The 16,780-nt window shown below is 49.1% G+C and overlaps 1 protein-coding gene across 2 annotated transcripts in view; it reads right to left on the bottom strand.

The window, feature by feature from the left end:
- mal2 (mal, T cell differentiation protein 2) overlaps positions 1–9,164 on the bottom strand; it is an 80,626-nt gene extending 71,462 nt beyond the window's left edge. For both annotated transcript variants that reach the window (XM_038809787.1, XM_038809786.1), the window contains exons 1-2: positions 8,945–9,164; positions 8,680–8,850 (exon numbers count right to left, since the gene is read on the bottom strand). In XM_038809787.1, the coding sequence (XP_038665715.1) occupies positions 8,680–8,850; positions 8,945–9,073 (300 nt within the window). In that variant the 5' untranslated portion in view covers positions 9,074–9,164. The remainder of the gene's footprint in view (positions 1–8,679; positions 8,851–8,944) is intronic.
- Positions 9,165–16,780: the final 7,616 nt, after the last annotated feature.

Below are 16,780 nucleotides of genomic sequence, written 5' to 3'. Positions count from 1 at the left end.
TAATTGGAAAAAATGACTTTGTACTCTAAATTTACCATAATATATGGATATATAGAAAATATAATACACAATTTTCCACAAAAAAAACATTTGAGATTGCACCACAAAAAAGGTTAATACACAGGATAAAGACTCACGGAGTTGAGGGTGATAGAATTCCTGCAGACGACACAAAGGTTGGTGGTATTGCGGATAGCGATGAGGATTGTCAGAGGATACAGCAGGATTTAGATCGTTTGGAGACTTGGGCGGAGAGATGGCAGATGGAGTTTAATCCGGACAAATGTGAGGTAATGCATTTTGGAAGGTCTAATGCAGGTAGGGAATATACGGTGAATGGTAGAACCCTCAAGAGTATTGAAAGTCAGAGATCTAGGTGTACAGGTCCACAGGTCACAGAAAGGGGCAACACAGGTGGAGAAGGTAGTCAAGGAGGCATACGGCATGCTTGCCTTCATTGGCCGGGGCATTGAGTATAAGAATTGGCAAGTCATGTTGCGGCTGTATAGAACCTTAGTTAGACCACACTTGGAGTATAGTGTTCAATTCTGGTTGCCACACTACCAGAAGGATGTGGAGGCTTTAGAGAGGGTGCAGAAGAGATTTACCAGGATGTTGCCTGGTATGGAGGGCATTAGCTATGAGGAGCGGTTGAATAAACTCGTTTTGTTCTCACTGGAACGACGGAGGTTGAGGGGCGACCTGATAGAGGTCTACAAAATTAGGAGGGGCATAGACAGAGTGGATAGTCAAGAGGCTTTTCCCCAGGGTAGAGGGGTCAATTACTAGGGGCATAGGTTTAAGGTGCGAGGGGCAATGTTTAGAGGAGATGTACGAGGCAAGTTTTTTTTTTAATACACAGAGGGTAGTGGGTGCCTGGAACACGCTGCCGGAGGAGGTGGTGGAAGCAGGGACGATAGTGACGTTTAAGGGGCATCTTGACAAATACATGAATAGGTTGGGAATAGAGGGATACGGACCCAGCAAGTGTAGAAGATTGTAGTTTAGTCGGGCAGCATGGTCGGCACAGGCTTGGAAGACCGAAGGGCCTGTTCCTGTGCTGTACTTTTCTTTGTTCTTTGTTCATCAGAGAGGTGAAGGCCATGACACTGGCTTCTCTGAAACCTCAAATATCACCAAAGGGTCAGGGTCCACCTCTTCCTCCACTATCCTGGCTAACACCGCGAACACTCCCGCCCGAATCTTCCCAAGTTTTCACAATCCCAAAACATATGCGTGAGATTCACTGGCCCCCACCCACACCTCTCACACACATCTGCTACCCCCTGAAAGAAACCACTCTTTCTCGCCCGAGTCATATGCACCCTTTGCACCACCTTAAACTGTATCAGGCTCATCCTTGCACAAGAGGTCGTCCCATTTACCCTTTGCAGTGCCTCACTCCATACTCCCCAATTGATCTCCCCTCCCAACTCCGCTTCCCATTTCTCCTTGATCTTCACCACCCGCTCGCCTCCCTGCTCCCCCAGCCACTTACATACATCCCCAGTTTTTCCCTCCCCTTCCACATCCAGAAGGAGTAGTCGCTGCAGCAGGGTGCATCCTGGCAACCAAGGGAACCCCCCCCCCCCCCCCCGACCATTCGCGCAAAGTCCCTAACCTGCAGATACCTGAAATCACTCCCCTTTAGTAGCTCTACCCTCTTTCTTAGCTCCTCCAGGCTGGTGAACCCTTCCTCCAATTACAGATCCCTCATCTTGACTTCCCTTCTCTGCCTCTATACACTATCCATTCTCTTTCTCTCAATGCCAAACCTCCTGCTGATTCTGCCTCTGTAGCAGGGTCCTCCCCACGCTCGGCACCTTCCCGCTCATAAAGTCCGATATGATTGCCTTCGCTATTTACAATCTGTCTTTTCTTTTAAATCATTAACGGAGAAATTTAACAAAGTTTGCTAATTTATCAAAGTTAGGTGGGATTGCAAGCTGTGAGAAGAGCACAACGAGGTTGCAAAGAAATAAAGACAAGTGAGTGGGCAAGGTGACAGGTGGAGTATAATGTGGGGAGTGCTAGGTTATTCACTTCAATCATTAAAATAGTACAGCAGAGTACTTTCAAAAAGGTGTGAAACCCATAAATGCTGATGTTCAGAGAGACTTGAAAGTACTCAGAAGGAAAGCAAAATTAGCATGCACCACCGAGGGCCATGGTGGTACAGTTCCACCGCTTCTCAGATAAGGAACGAGTCCTGCGATGGGCTAAAAAGGAGCAGAGCAGCAGGTGAGAGAACAGCGTAATCTGCATCTACCAGGACCTGGGAGCAGAACTGGCCAAGAGGCACGCTGGATTCAACCGGGCTAAAGCGGCTCTCCAAACCAAAAGAGGTGAAGTTCGGGCTGTTGCATCCGGCGAGGCTGTGGGTCACGTATCAATATCGCCACCATTACTTTGATACACCGGACGAGGCGTGGAATTTTATCAAGCAAGAAAAGTTGGGCTCGACCTAAAGGACAGCCACACTGGGATGTTACTCTGGTGAGGATGGTAATTACCGAGTAGCCGGAGGGAGCGACATTATGTGGTTCCCTCTTATTTTAGTTTGCCCCCCGCTTCTTCGGCCATGTTTTCGGCTCTTGCAGAGCTCGGCCGCAGAGGGAGGAGGAGGGCCCTACATGTAAGGCTGCTCTCCTGGTAGCTGGAGCCGTTTCTTTTGTGGGGCCAGGTTTGCGCCAGGGGTTTGTTGTGTGTTTTGTTGGGGGGAGGGGGGTGGAAAATGTTCTTTGGGGGCTTTTGAAGCAGATAAGTTAGGCTTTCCACAGGGAGGGAGGGGCCCGAAAAATGAGGCATCTGAATAATCGGAGAAAAGGAGCCAACATGGGGGAACAGAGGAAGAGTCGGGGGGGGGGGGGGGGGGGGGGGAGAGGCTCGATGGGAGGGCTCGAGTAAGCAGGGGACGCGGGCTAGTGGCTGACCGATAAAAGGGAGATGGCTAATCGACAGGGGGAGGAGGGGGTAGCCCCCCCATCCAAGCTGATCACATGGAATGTGCAGGGCCTGAATGGGCCAGTCAAGCGGGCTGGCGTGTTCTCACACCTGAAGGGGTTAAAGGCAGACGTAGACATGTTACAGGAGACGCACCCAAAACTTGCGGACCAAACAAGATTGAGAAAAGGGTGGGTGGGCCAGGTGTTCCATTCAAGGCTGGATTCAAAGACCAGAGGAGTAGCAATCCTGGTCAGCAAATGGGTGGCTTTTCAGGCAGGGAATGTTGTGGCTGACAAGGGGGGTCAGATACATAATGGTTAGCGGGAAGCTGCAGGGGACTCAGGTGGTGCTAGTGAACGTTTATGCCACGAGCTGGGATAACGTGGAATTTATGAGACGCACTCTGGGTAAAATTCCAGACTTAGACTCACACAATCTGATTATGGGGAGTGACTTTAACACAGTTATAGGCCCTGTATTGGACCAGTCAAACCCCAGGTCGGGGAAGTGACCAGTGGCGGCTAAAGAACTGAGGGGATTCGTGGAACAGGTGGGGAGCACAGACCTGTGGAGATTTGCCCGACTGAGGGCGAAGGAGTTCTCTTTCTTTTCCCATGTCCACAAAGTTTATTCCCGTATAGATTTCTTTGTGATGAGCAGGGCGTTAATCCCTCGGGTGGAGGGGACAGAATACTCGGCCATTGCAGTCTCCGATCATGCTCAACACTGGGTGGATTTGCGTCTTGGGGAGGAGAGGGGTCAGCCCCCACTATGGAGGCTAGATGTTGGGCTGCTGGCAGATGACGAGGTATGCGGGCGGATAAGGAGGAACATTAAAAATTACCTGGAAACTAATGATACGGGGGAGGTAGCGGCGTCCACGGTGTGGGAGGCCCTGAAGGCAGTTATCAAAGGGGAGTTAATCTCTTTCAGATCCCATAGAGAGAAGAAAGAGCGGAGAGAGAAAGGCTAGTCGAGGAGATATTCAGAGTAGACAAGCTACGCAGAGACCCCCGAGACGGGGCTACTGAAAGCGCTGGTGGCTGCAGGCGGAATCCGACCTGCTGACCACTGGGAAGGCGGTAGCACAGCTGAGGAAGGTGAAAGGGGGCAGTCTAGGAATACAAGGAGAAAGCAAGTAGAATGGTAGCGCACCAACTTCGGAAGAGGGAGGCGGCCAGAGAAAGTGGGGAAGTACGGGATGAGGGGGGCAACACGGTTATAGACCCAGAGGGCGTGAACAAAGTCTTTAGGGCGTTCTACAGTTAATTGTATAAGTCAGAGCCCCCGCCAGGAGGGGAGGGGATGAAGCAATTCATGGACCAACTAAGGTTTCCAAAGTGGAGGAGGATCTGGTAGAGGGACTGGGAGCCCCATAGAGCTGGAGAAGATGGTAAAGGGTCGGGAATATGCAGTCGGGCAAGGCCCCGGGACCGGATGGCTACCCTGTAGAATTCTACAAGAAATTTCCGGAGCTGCTGAGCCCACTGCTAAGGACCTTTAATGAGGCCAAAGAGAGAAGGATCCTCCCCCCAACAATGTCACAGGCTTTGATTTCACTCATCCGCAGACGAGAGAAAGATCCGCTACAGTGTGGATCTTATAGACCGACATCGCTCCTGAACGTAGACGCCAAACTGCTGGCCAAGATCTTGTCTGCTAGAATTGAGGACTGTGTCCCTGGGGTGATGGGGGAGGATCATACATGCTTCGTCAAGGGCAGGCAATTGAACTCCAATGTACGGAGGCTCCGAAACATCATGATGCCCTCAGAAGGAGGGGGGCAGAAGTTGTGGCGGCGATGGACGCAGAGAAAGCCTTTGACCGGGTGGAATGAGAGTACCTGTGGGAAGCGCTAAGATGATTCAGAGTCGGTGAGGGGTTCATAGGTTGGGTCCAGCTTCTCTACCAGGCCCCCGTGGCAAGTGTATGCACGAACAGGGGAGGTCGGAGTACTTTAGGCTCCACCGGGGGTCGAGGCAGGGATGCCCCCTCTCCCCGTTATTATTTGCCCTTCCGATAGAGCCGCTGGCTCTCGCGCTGCAGACCTCAAAGAACTGGCAGGGGTTGGTTCGGGAAGGGGGAAAGAGACTGGGGGAGCTCCCGCTGAAGATGGTCGAGAAGAGCTTTCGGTACCAAGGGATACAGGTGGTTCGAAAGTGGGATGCCCTCCACAAGCTTAATCTATCTTGGCTAGTACAGCAGATGGAGGGGGACTTCAAAAGGTGGGACATGCTCCCGTTATCTTTAGCATGGAGGGTGCAGACTGTTAAGATGACGGTTCTCCCCAGATTCCGGTTTGTCTTCCAGTGCCTTCCCATCTTCATTCCCAAGTCCTTCTTTAAGCGGGTGAACAAGATCATCTCGGGATTCGTATGGGCAAATAAGACCCCGTGAGTAAAGAGACTGTACCTGGAGCGCAGTCGGGGGCTGGCGCTGCAGAACATTTGCAGCTACTACTGGGTGGCTAACATAGCCATGATTAGAAAATGGGTATTGGGGGAGGGGTCGACGTGGGAACAGTTAGAGGCGGCCTCATGCAAAGGTACCAGCCTAGGGTCACTTGTAACGGCATCTCTGCTGTTCTCGCTGGTCCACTACCCCTCCAGTCCATGGTGGTGGTAGCAGTAAAGATCTGGGGTCAGAGGAGAAGGCACAGGGGGGTGAGGGAGCCTCAGTTTGCACCCCGATACGCAACAATCACAGATTTGTCCCGGGCAAGATAGATGGAGGGTTTAAAAGCTGGCATAGGGCAGGCATTAAAAGGATGGGGGACCTGTTCATAGAGAGAACCTTTCCCAGCCTGAAAGTGCTGGAGGAGAAATTCAGTTTGCCCCCTGGAAATGCTTTCAGATACCTTCAGGTACGTGCCTTTCTCAAAAAAACAGGTGGTATCATTTCCGCTGCTACCCCCACGTAGGATACAGGATAGGGTGGTCTCCGGCACCTGGGTAGGGGAGGGGAAGGTCAGGAACTTCAGGAGGCAGAGGAAGCCCCAGTGCAGGAACTTAAGGGCAAATGGGAGGAGCAGCTAGGCGGGGAGCTGGATGCGGGCCTGTGGGCGGATGCCCTAAACAGGGTCAATTCCTCTTCATCATATGCCAGGTTTAGGGGGAATTGTTACGTAGTATCGTTCTTTTCTCTGTATATATGGTTAACATTTATTTTGTTATGTTAATTGTTGCATACAGTTATGCAAAAAAAAATTATGTTTTTGACAAAAATTTGAATAAAAATAATTTTGAAAAAATGAAAAGCAAATATCATGTTGGCCTGTATTGCAAGGAAGATGGAGTACAAGAATAATGAAGTCTTGCTACAAGTGCACAGGGATTTGATGAAATCACACCTGGAATATTCTGTGCAGTTTTGTTTTCCACATTTAAAAAGGAGTATACTCACATTGGAGGCAGCACAGCAAAGATTCATGATTGATTCCCGAGATGAGTAGGTTGCCCAATGATGAGACTGAAAACTGAATCTATACTCTCTGGATTTTAGCAGTATATAAGGGGTGATCTCAATGAAAGATACAAGGTATGAAGGGGCTCGAGAGGATAGATGCAGAGATGTTGTTTCCTTTGGCTGGGAAATGTAGAACAAGGGAGCACAGTCTTAGGATAAGGGGCCAATCACTTTAATATATAATCTTTATTATAGTCACAAGTAGGTTTACATTAACATTGCAATTAAGTTACTGTGAAAAGCCCCTAGTTGCCACACCAGAGCACCTGTTTGGGTACACGGAGGGAAAATTCTGAATGTTCACTTTACCTAACAGCACATCTTTCGGGGCTTGTGGGAGGAAACCGGAGCACCCGGAGGAAACCCACGCAGGCACAGAGAGAACATGCAGATACGGGAAGAACATGCTGACTCCGCCCAGAGTGACCCAAGCGGGAATCGAACCTGGGACCCTGGTGCTGTGAAGCAACAGTGCTAACCACTATGCTATCGGGACTGAGATGAGGAAAAATTACTTCAAACAGTTATGAATCTTTGGAATTCTCCACCCGAGTGGACAGAAAATGCTCCATCATTTGAATATATTTATGGCTAAGGTAGACAGATTTTCAGAATCTCAAGGAATGAAGAAACATGAGGAATAGGCAGGAAAGTAGAATTGAAACCAAAGATCAGCCATGATCATATTGAATAGTGGAGCAGGCTCGATGGGCCTTATGGTTCACTTCCGCAACCAGAAAATCCCCACATGAAAGGGATCTTGCGCATGATTTAAGTTACTATACACTTAAATAAAACATCTGCATACTCCAAAAATAAATTAGACAGCTTAAAGTCTTATGATTCTGAAATCGTCACTTGCCATAACTGAGCTCATATGAACTCCTTTGCCCAAAACACTACAGTAAATCTCATTTAGCTCAAATCTCATTCAGCTAAGAGGGCGCTGTAGCAATCCAGAGGTCTGGACAAATGAATCATTGCAAGTTAAAATCCCACCATGGCTGTTGGGGAATTTGAATGAAATTAATGACAAATCAGTTAAAATAAAAAGCTAGTCTCAGTAATGGCGACCATAAGCCTTGCACATTGTCACAAAACCCATCAGATTCACCAATGTCTTTCAGAGAAGGAAATCTGCCTTCCATACCTAGTACAGCCAAATGTGACTCCAGATTTATGACACTGTGGCTGACACTGGCAAGGCAAGTCATTAAATTCTATTCAAGCAGCAGCTCACCACCATTTTATCAAGAACAATTAGGGATGGCTGATAATTCTGACCTTGCAGTAAAATACCACATCACATGAATGAATTAAAAAAAACATGATTGCAGACCTACATGGACTCCCAGTTTTGACCCTTCCTATTTCTGTAACTTCCTCCAGCTTTACAATCTACAAGAACTCTGCTTCATTCCAACTATAGCCTGTAATATAACCTTTCACATCTGCACTTGCAGCATGCTTTCAACCCTCCAGCTCTCTCTTCCTTTTAAAACATACTGCTGATCAATTACCTGACCCAATATCACCTTGTGTTAACATTTTGGGATTACACTTTGGTACATTGGACTACATTAAAAAGGTATTATATTAATGGTCATTAGAATATCTAAGGTGAAGCCATACATAATTCCCAAAGCACTAGTGATGTCAGACAAAATCAAATCAGGAAGTTTGGAGTTGAATTTCCAATCAAGTGTAAGATAGCTATTTTAGCCAGAATGAGCACTGAGACATTAAATTGTCCTCCAGACAGAGGTGAGACACAAGAGATCAGGTAACTATCCAATACTCCTGCTGGAATTAAACAAGGCAGCTTGTGTGGGGACAAATACTGGATACATATTTAAATGAATATAATGACCCCATTTCTCTGCTACAGCGTTTGATAATCGAGATTTACATCCAAACCAAAAACTTTTCAAGTTGTTTTGTATTCTCACTAATTTTTGCTGCAGGTGAGGAAACCTAGTTGCACTTCTAACAAATCAAAGTAAAACCACTTCGGAGATGCTCTGGCACCCTGCAATACCACTGTAGACCGACAGTCAAACAATGTGACTTTTTAAATTCGCAAGGTGGTCAAGACTACATAACTAGATTAGATGTCAGACTTTTACAGAGTAACAATTGTGTCTGCAGACAGGTTCATTTAGCGATAGCTTCACACTACAGCTTAAGACGATGCCAGGGACTGACTACGAGACCAGGGTATCGGGATGCCCAGCGATCACTCGGTGACAATAAGGGACATTTACTCACCACCAGATTCCAGTCGGTATCCAGCCTGTCTGCCAGTCCGCACAGATACACACACAGGTACAGGGTCGAGCACAGGAACATGGTGACGGACACAAACATCACCCAACCTTGCATCAGGGGCACCGGGACATTAGACGAGGCGACCAGAATCCACACCAACGCTCCGAACAGCTTGAGGTAAAAGAGAGAAAGATTTACCTGCTGGGCAAAGACACTGGGCGTCACCACCCAGCAGCTTTTGTTATAATCATTACCAACTACTCACAATTTCCAAACAGATTAAAGCTCCAGAATAGGTTTGCAGCACCGACGTTCCGAGAGGTAAGGTTATCCGAGGAGCCGGGAAAGACACGGCGTTAGAGTTCAGGCTGGGAGTTGTAGCGGGAGCCGACATGGTTCCTGTGGCCGTCAACACAGGTGAAGCAGAGAGCTGGGAGCGGCAGCACGTGACAGCGAGCCCGGACAGGTGCTGGTGATCCGGGGGGAGCCAGCCCCGCCCCGCCCCGCCCACAGAGGCTCAGCCCCGCCCCGCCCACAGAGGCTCAGCCCCGCCCCGCCCACAGAGGCTCAGCCCCGCCCCGCCCACAGTAGGCTCAGCCCCGCCCACAGAGGCTCAGCCCCGCCCCGCCCACAGAGGCTCAGCCCCACCCCGCCCAGAGGTTCAGCCCCGCCCAGCGGCTCAGCCCCGCTCACAGCCCCGCCCAAAACAGCTCAGCCCCGCCCACAGGCTCAGCACCGCCCACACCCAATCAGCCCCGCCCTCAGCGACCCCGCCCCACCCAGAGTCTCAGCCCCGCCCACAACGGCTCAGCCCCGCCCACAACGACCCAGCCCCGCCCACAACGACCCAGCCCCGCCCACACCAGCACAGCTAACCAGCAAAGCCGTACCTCCCCCAACACAGCCCTGCCCACACCTGCGCAACCCCACCGAGACTAGCACAGCCCTGCCCACAGCAGCACAGCCATGCCCCCCAGCACAATACCGCCCACACCAGCTCAGTCCTACTCACACAAGCTCAGCCCAGCCCACCCCCATCCCCATGAGCCCAGCCCCACCCACACCAGCACAGCCCCACCCACACCAGCACAGCCCCACCCACACCAGCTGAGGTTGCTGAGGGCAGCACGGTAGCATTGTGGATAGCACAATCGCTTCACAGCTCCAGGGTCCCAGGTTCGATTCCGGCTTGGGTCACTGTCTGTGCGGAGTCTGCATATCCTCCCCGTGTGTGCGTGGGTTTCCTCCGGGTACTCCGGTTTCCTCCCACAGTCCAAAGATGTGCAGGTTAGGTGGATTGGCCATGCTAAATTGACCTTAGTGTCCAAAATTGCCCTTCGTCTTGGGTGGGGCTACTGGGTTATGGGGTTATGGGGACAGGGTGGAGGTGTTGACCTTGGGTAGGATGCTCTTTCCAAGAGCCGGTGCAGACTCGATGGGCCCAATGGCATCCTTCCACACTGTAAATTCTATGTATCTATGTATCTATGTGCCATGTTGCCATGGTAGCACAGTGGTTAGCACTGTTGCGTCCCAGGTTGAATTCCCGCTTAGGTCACTGTCTGTGCGGAGTCAGCATGTTCTTCCCGTATCTCTGTGGGTTTCCTCCAGAGTTGCAGCTTTCTCAGTCCATCATTGGTTTTGGATTTCCCTTATTCTTCTTTGTATCCGCCTTGGCGGGTTGATGAGCTCTCCTCTTTGCCTTGCTGGTTATGTAATTTTGACAGATGTGGAGAGCTTTCCTCTTCTTCTCAATGAGGTCTTGGATGTTCTGGTCGCTCTCGTCAAAACAGTCTTGGTGTTTCCTGGTCTTGTAGCCAATTGTTTCTTCACAGATCAAGATGATAGCGGTACTCCGCTCTTTGCAGTTTTCCTCCATTTCATTAGAGTGGACACTTTGTAGAGTTGGGAGAAGACTTTGTTGGAAGTTCACCAGCATGCTTGGCTCTTGACGCCGCTCAACATTGTTATTTTTCTGCGTTGTTTCTTCATCTTCCTCTGCTTCTGGTAGAGTATGTTGGATACAGAGGAGTGAATGAGCCGCTGATCTGTCTAGCAGTCATCTGCAATGGTCATCGCTTTAGTGATGAGGGCATGCTTTTGGTCTCGGGATCGGATGATGACCAGCACAGTAAACACTAGCACAACCCCACACACACCAACTCAGCACCATCTGTACCACAGCCCTGCCCGCAGCAGCACAGTACTGGCCAGTACAACCCCACCCACATAAACTCAGCCCTGCTCAGCAGAGTCCCTCCCACACCAGCACAGCCCAGCCCAGACAGTCCAACACACCAGGACATCCACACCAGCATGGACCCAGCCACATGATCACAGTCCTCACCAGCACAGCCCTCACCAGCACAGATCACTGTAGCCACCTGGGGTGGCCACTTCCCAATTCCAAAATGGAGGCCCGCAAAGAATACAGGGAAAATCGGCCAGGCACAGGAAAACAAGCAGGTGCAAGGTTTCCTGTGTAGTAAGACTTGCAGAACCCAGAAGAACCGAAACCAATAGCCATCTACATATTAATGAGCAATCCCCAGGAACAATTAGAAACATTGAAGCGATCAGGACCAAGACAGATTCCCCGGCGCCAGCGGGAGCCAGGACAAAGGCAGGCCAACGGACACATAGGAACTGCCCAGTGATTAGGGAACAGCTCCAGTATTGGAGAAATCGATAGAACCGATTGGGACATGGTCCAATTAATTGGGACCAGGTCCGGGGTCCGCCCACAAGGGCGCGAAACCCGTGGGGACTATAAAGTACAGTCTCCAAGTTCAGTTCGATCTCTTGGCAGTTCTCTCTTGGCAGCTCTCAAAGAACTCTTGACCGTGACTCTCAGCGAGGAGAGACCTACCTAGCAGCTGCATCAACCAAGTAAGTCTCCAGTCAACGCACGCTACGAGATAGGTGCACCTAGCTACTATTCCATACCAGCTTGAAGCCTGCAGATTCAGAACCGGACAAAGCCATTGTTCCTCTGACCTGGTGGGCCATTCGAAAGCTAAGTATAGGCCTTTAGTTGTAGTAATAGTCTAGTAAGTAGAGTTTTATGCATGAGTCGTGATTGACTGTGTGTATAATAAATGTATTTTGATTTGAAACTTACTAACTGGTGTATTGAGTTATTGATCAGCACTTGGCTTTGAACCTCGTGGTGGTATCAGAAAGATACCTGGCAACTCTAGAGAAAAGGTTATTAAAATAGTGAAATTAAGTAAAAGCAACATCTAGCAACAAGATCCACCCACACCAGCACAGTGCACACCAGCACGCACCAGCACAGTCCACACCAGCATAACCAACACCAACACAGACCTTCCCAAAGCAGAGCAGCCCCTATCACAGCAGTACAGCCCCTCCCACACCAGACAAACCCAAGCCAGACCAGCACAGCTTAGCTCCAGCCCTGACCAGCCCCACCCTGATGTGGAGATGCCAGTGTTTGAATGGGGTGGGCACAATAAGAAGTCTTACAACACCAGGTTAAAGTCCAACAGGTTTGTTTTGAATCACTAGCTTTCGGTGCATAGTGGGGGTTACTACAGGCCTCCCAACAGCCAGCGGGAGATAGAGGAGCAGATAGGTAGACAGATTTTGGAAAAGAGTAAAAACAACAGGGTTGTTATGATGGGAGACTTCAACTTCCCCAATATTGACTGGGACTCACTTAGTGCTAGTGGCTTAGATGGGGACAGTGTTTGTAAGGAGCATCCAGGAGGGCTTCTTAAAACAATATGTAGACAGTCCAACTAGGGAAGGGGCTGTACTGGACCTGGTATTGGGGAATGAGCCTGGCCAGGTGGTAGAAGTTTCAGTCGGGGACCATTTCGGGAACAGTGACCACAATTCAGTAACTTTTAAAGTGCTGGTGGACAAGGGTAAGAGTGGTCCTAGGGTGAATGTGATAAATTGGGGGAAGGCTAATTATAACAATATTAGGTGGGAAATGAAGACCCTAGATTCGGGGCGGATGTTTGAGAAATCAACATCTGACATGTTTGAGGCTTTCAAGTGTCAGTTGAAAGGAATTCAGGACCGGCATGTTCCTGTGAGGAAGAAGAATAAATACGGCAAATCTCAGGAACCTTGGATAACGAGAGATATTGTAGGCCTCGTCAAAAAGAAAAAGGAGGCATTTGTCACGGTTAGAAGGCTGGGAACAGATGAAGCCTGTGTGGAATATAAGGAAAATAGAAAGGAATTTAAGCAAGGAGTCAGGAGGACTAGAAGGGGTCACGAAAAGTCATTGGCAGATAGGGTTAAGGAAAATCCCCAGGCTTTTTCACATACATAAAAAGCAAGAGGGTAGCCAGGGAAAGGGCTGGCCCACTGAAGGATAAGCAAGGGAGTCTATGTGTGGAGCCAGAGGAAATGGGTGAGGTACTAAATGAATAGTTTGCATCAGTATTCACCAAAGAGAAGGAATTGGTGGATGTTGAGTCTGGAGAAGGGTGTGTAGATAGCCTCGGTCACATTGAGATCCAAAAAGACGAGGTGTTGGGCGTCTTGAAAAATATTAAGGTAGATAAGTCCCCAGGGCCTGATGGGATCTACCCCAGAATACTGAAGGAGGCTAGAGAGGAAATTGCTGAGGCCTTGACAAAAATCTTTGGATTCTCACTGTCTTCAGGTGATGCCCCGGAGGACTGGAGAATAGCCAATGTTGTTCCTTTGTTTAAGAAGGGTAGCAAGGATAATCCAGGGAACTACAGGCTGATGAGCCTTATGTCAGTGGTAGGGAAATTACTGGAGAGCATTCTTCGAGACAGGATCTACTCCCATTTATAAGCAAATATATGTATTAGTGAGAGGCAGCATGGTTTTGTGAAGGGGAGGTTGTGTCTCACTAACTTGATAGAGTTTTTCGAAGAGGTCACAAAGATGATTGATGCAGGTAGGGCAGTGGATGTTGTCTATATGGACTTCAATAAGGCCTTTGACAAGGTCCCTCATGGTAGACTGGTACAAAAGGTGAAGTCACACGGGATCAGGGGAGAGCTGGCAAGATGGATACAGAACTGGCTAGGTCATAGAAGGCAGAGAGTAGCAATGGAAGGGTGCTTTTCTAATTGGAGGGCTATGACTAGTGGTGTTCTGCAGGGATCAGTGCTGGGACCTTTGCTGTTTGCAGTATATATAAATGATTTTGGAGAAAAATGTAACTGGTCTCATTAATAGGTTTGCAGACGACACAAAGGTTGGTAGAATTGCGGATAGCGATGAGGACTGTCAGAAGATACAGCAGGATTTAGATCATTTGGAGACTTGGGCGGAGAGATGGAAGATGGAGTTTAATCCGGCCAAATGTGAGGTAATGCATTTTGGAAGGTCTAATGCAGGTCAGGAATATACAGTGAATGGTAGAAACCTCAAGTATTGACAGTCAGAGAGATCTAGGTGTACAGGTCCACAGGTCACTGAAAGGGGCAACACAGGTGGAGAAGGTAGTCAAGAAGGCATACAGCATGCTTGCCTTCATTGGCTGGGGCATTGAGTATAAGAATTAGCAAGTCATATTGCAGCTGTATAGAACCTTAGATAGGCCACACTTGGAGTATAGTCTTCAATTCTGGTCGCCACACTACCAGAAGGATGTAGAGGCTTTAGAGAGGGTGCAGAAGAGATTTACCAGGATGTTGCCTGGTATGGAGGGCATTAGCTATGAGGAGCGGTTGAATAAACTCGGTTTGTTCTCACTGGAATGACGGAGGTTGAGGGGCGACCTGATCGAGGTCTACAAAATTATGAGGGGCACAGACAGAGTGGATAGTCAGAGGCTTTTCCCAGGGTAGAGGGGTCAATTACTAGGGGGCATAGGTTTAAGGTGCGAGGGGCAAGGTTTAAAGTAGATGTATGAGGCAAGTTTTTTACACAGAGGGAAGTGGGTGCCTGGAATTCGCTGCCGGAGGAGGTGGTGGAAGCAGGGAAGATAGTGACGTTTAAGGGGCATTTTGACAAATACATGAACAGGATGGGAATAGAGGGATACGGACCCAGGAAGTGTAGAAGATTGTAGTTTAGTCGGGCAGCATGGTCGGCACGGGCTTGGAGGGCCGAAGGGCCTGTTCCTGTGCTGTACTTTTCTTTGTTCTTTGTTCTACCAGGTGAATGAAGAGCTGGGTTCCACAAACACATATATAGACAAATCCAATGATGCAAGATGATACTTCCAATGCGAGTCTTTGCAGGTGACTAAGTCTCCTGGTCCAGATGGAGCAACTGGAGAGAGGGATAATCACAGGTTAAAGAGGTGTGAATTGTCTCAAGCCAGGACAGTTGGTAGGATTTTGTAAACCCAGGCCAGATGTTGGGGGGGGGGGGGGGGGGGGGGGGGTTGAATGTAATGCAACATGAATCCAAGGCCCGGTTGAGGCCATACTCATGTATGCGGTACTTGGCTATAAGATTCTGCTCGGCGATTCTGCATTGTCGCGTGTCCTGAAGGCCGCCTTGGAGAATGCTTACCCAGAGATCAGAGGCTGCATGCCCTTGACTGCTGAAGTGTTCCCCAACTGGAAGGGAACATTCCTGCCTGGTGATTGTCACGCGATGTCCGTTCATTCGTTGTCGCAGCATCTGCATGGTCTTGCCAATGTACCACGCTTCGGGACATCCTTTCCTGTGGAACTGTAGACTTAATTACCTGCAAAGACTTGCATTCAAAGTATCGTCTTGTATCTTTGACTTTGTCTATATATATATGTTTCTGGAACCCACCTTTTCATTCACCTGAGGAAGGAGCAGTGCTCCGAAAGCTAGCCCCACTCTGACCAATACTGCACAGGGCAGCACAACTCCGATTCGGCCAGCATAACTGAACTCAACCCCGGCCCAGATAAGCCCCTGCAAACACAGTCCTGCAGCACAGCCCGACCTCCAGCAGCACAGCCCTGTCCAGCTAAGCTCACTGGGTTGCGGAGAAATGCAGCAACAGGACCTGCTCACCGTGCTGCAGGTAGCCAACCTGATTGCTTAGTATAATGGATGATAGATAGCGAGATGAGCTGTGCCATTTATTTAAATTGTATCTTGAGCACTATAATCCTGGGAAGGGCAGCATTACAATGCAATAATTGAGTGTTGCGAGATGCAAAAATCTATGCGATAGATTAAAGTGATCACCCGGTAAAATGTTGCAAGATATCCTTGAAAGCAGTGATTGTGCCTGCTGGAGAAGAGGTCTGAGGAGAAAGGCAAACAGATGGTGCCCTTGATGACGTTTTTAAGGTCGCATCATATTTCAGCTGGATCTGGCATGCTTTACAAACGAACAATGTTTAGTGACTTCAGGACTAAGTGGCACCGCCAGATTTGTTGTAAGTAACAGCAACAGGCGTTGTTTGTGGTATCCAGGGAAGCATCATTGGGTATTGTCCCTGACAACAGCCGGCACAAAATCAAGCTTGCAATGCACTGAAAGTTAATTGATGCAGCAACTCTCCTTCAACAAACATTTCCTTCTATTCTCTGCCAGAAAAATCCCATGTCTGATGTTCCAAAGGAATTGTATGTATTCCTTAATATTATTCAAGGCAGGTTTGCTAACATTGCTCATATTACCCACAACATGTGAAAAAGCAAGGGGGAGGGTAAGCAGGTGGGTATAGGAGACAAAAGGAGGATGGGGGCAAAAGAAAAAGTGCAAAGGGGGCAGAGATGGAGTCGCTAAAGGAGAGAGAGGAGGAGATGGGAGCAAATGGAAGGAAATTACCTCAGCATTACGAGGGTGAAGGGGGGAGTTAAAATAGGAAACTTACCATTTGAGCTGCATGGGGTGGACCGTTTTGGTGAGGATAAAGGGGCTTCTGGAGGCCATCTCATTTCTTCGCTCATTCTTTCAGGCGGTTAAGATTTTCATTTTGGTGAAGACCTGAGGAAAGCAGGAAACTTTTTGTCCCCGTTCCCAACCTCCCATGCCAGAAACACAATTTCAACAGAGAGGATGGATTTCAGTGAGATTCGGTGAAATTAGGGGTGATGGTGGTGGTGCTCTCTTTCCCTCCCACCAGAGTGGGGCGAGGTTAGGATGAGTCGGTCTTCGACACTAAAATGTCAACAGGAAGGAACATGTTGCACTAACAGCTCT

This window comes from Scyliorhinus canicula, chromosome 10 (assembly GCF_902713615.1).
Source record: "Scyliorhinus canicula chromosome 10, sScyCan1.1, whole genome shotgun sequence".
NCBI lineage: Eukaryota > Metazoa > Chordata > Chondrichthyes > Carcharhiniformes > Scyliorhinidae > Scyliorhinus > Scyliorhinus canicula.
Note: the sequence above shows the minus strand (reverse complement) of the source record. Positions and strands in the feature narration are given on the sequence as shown.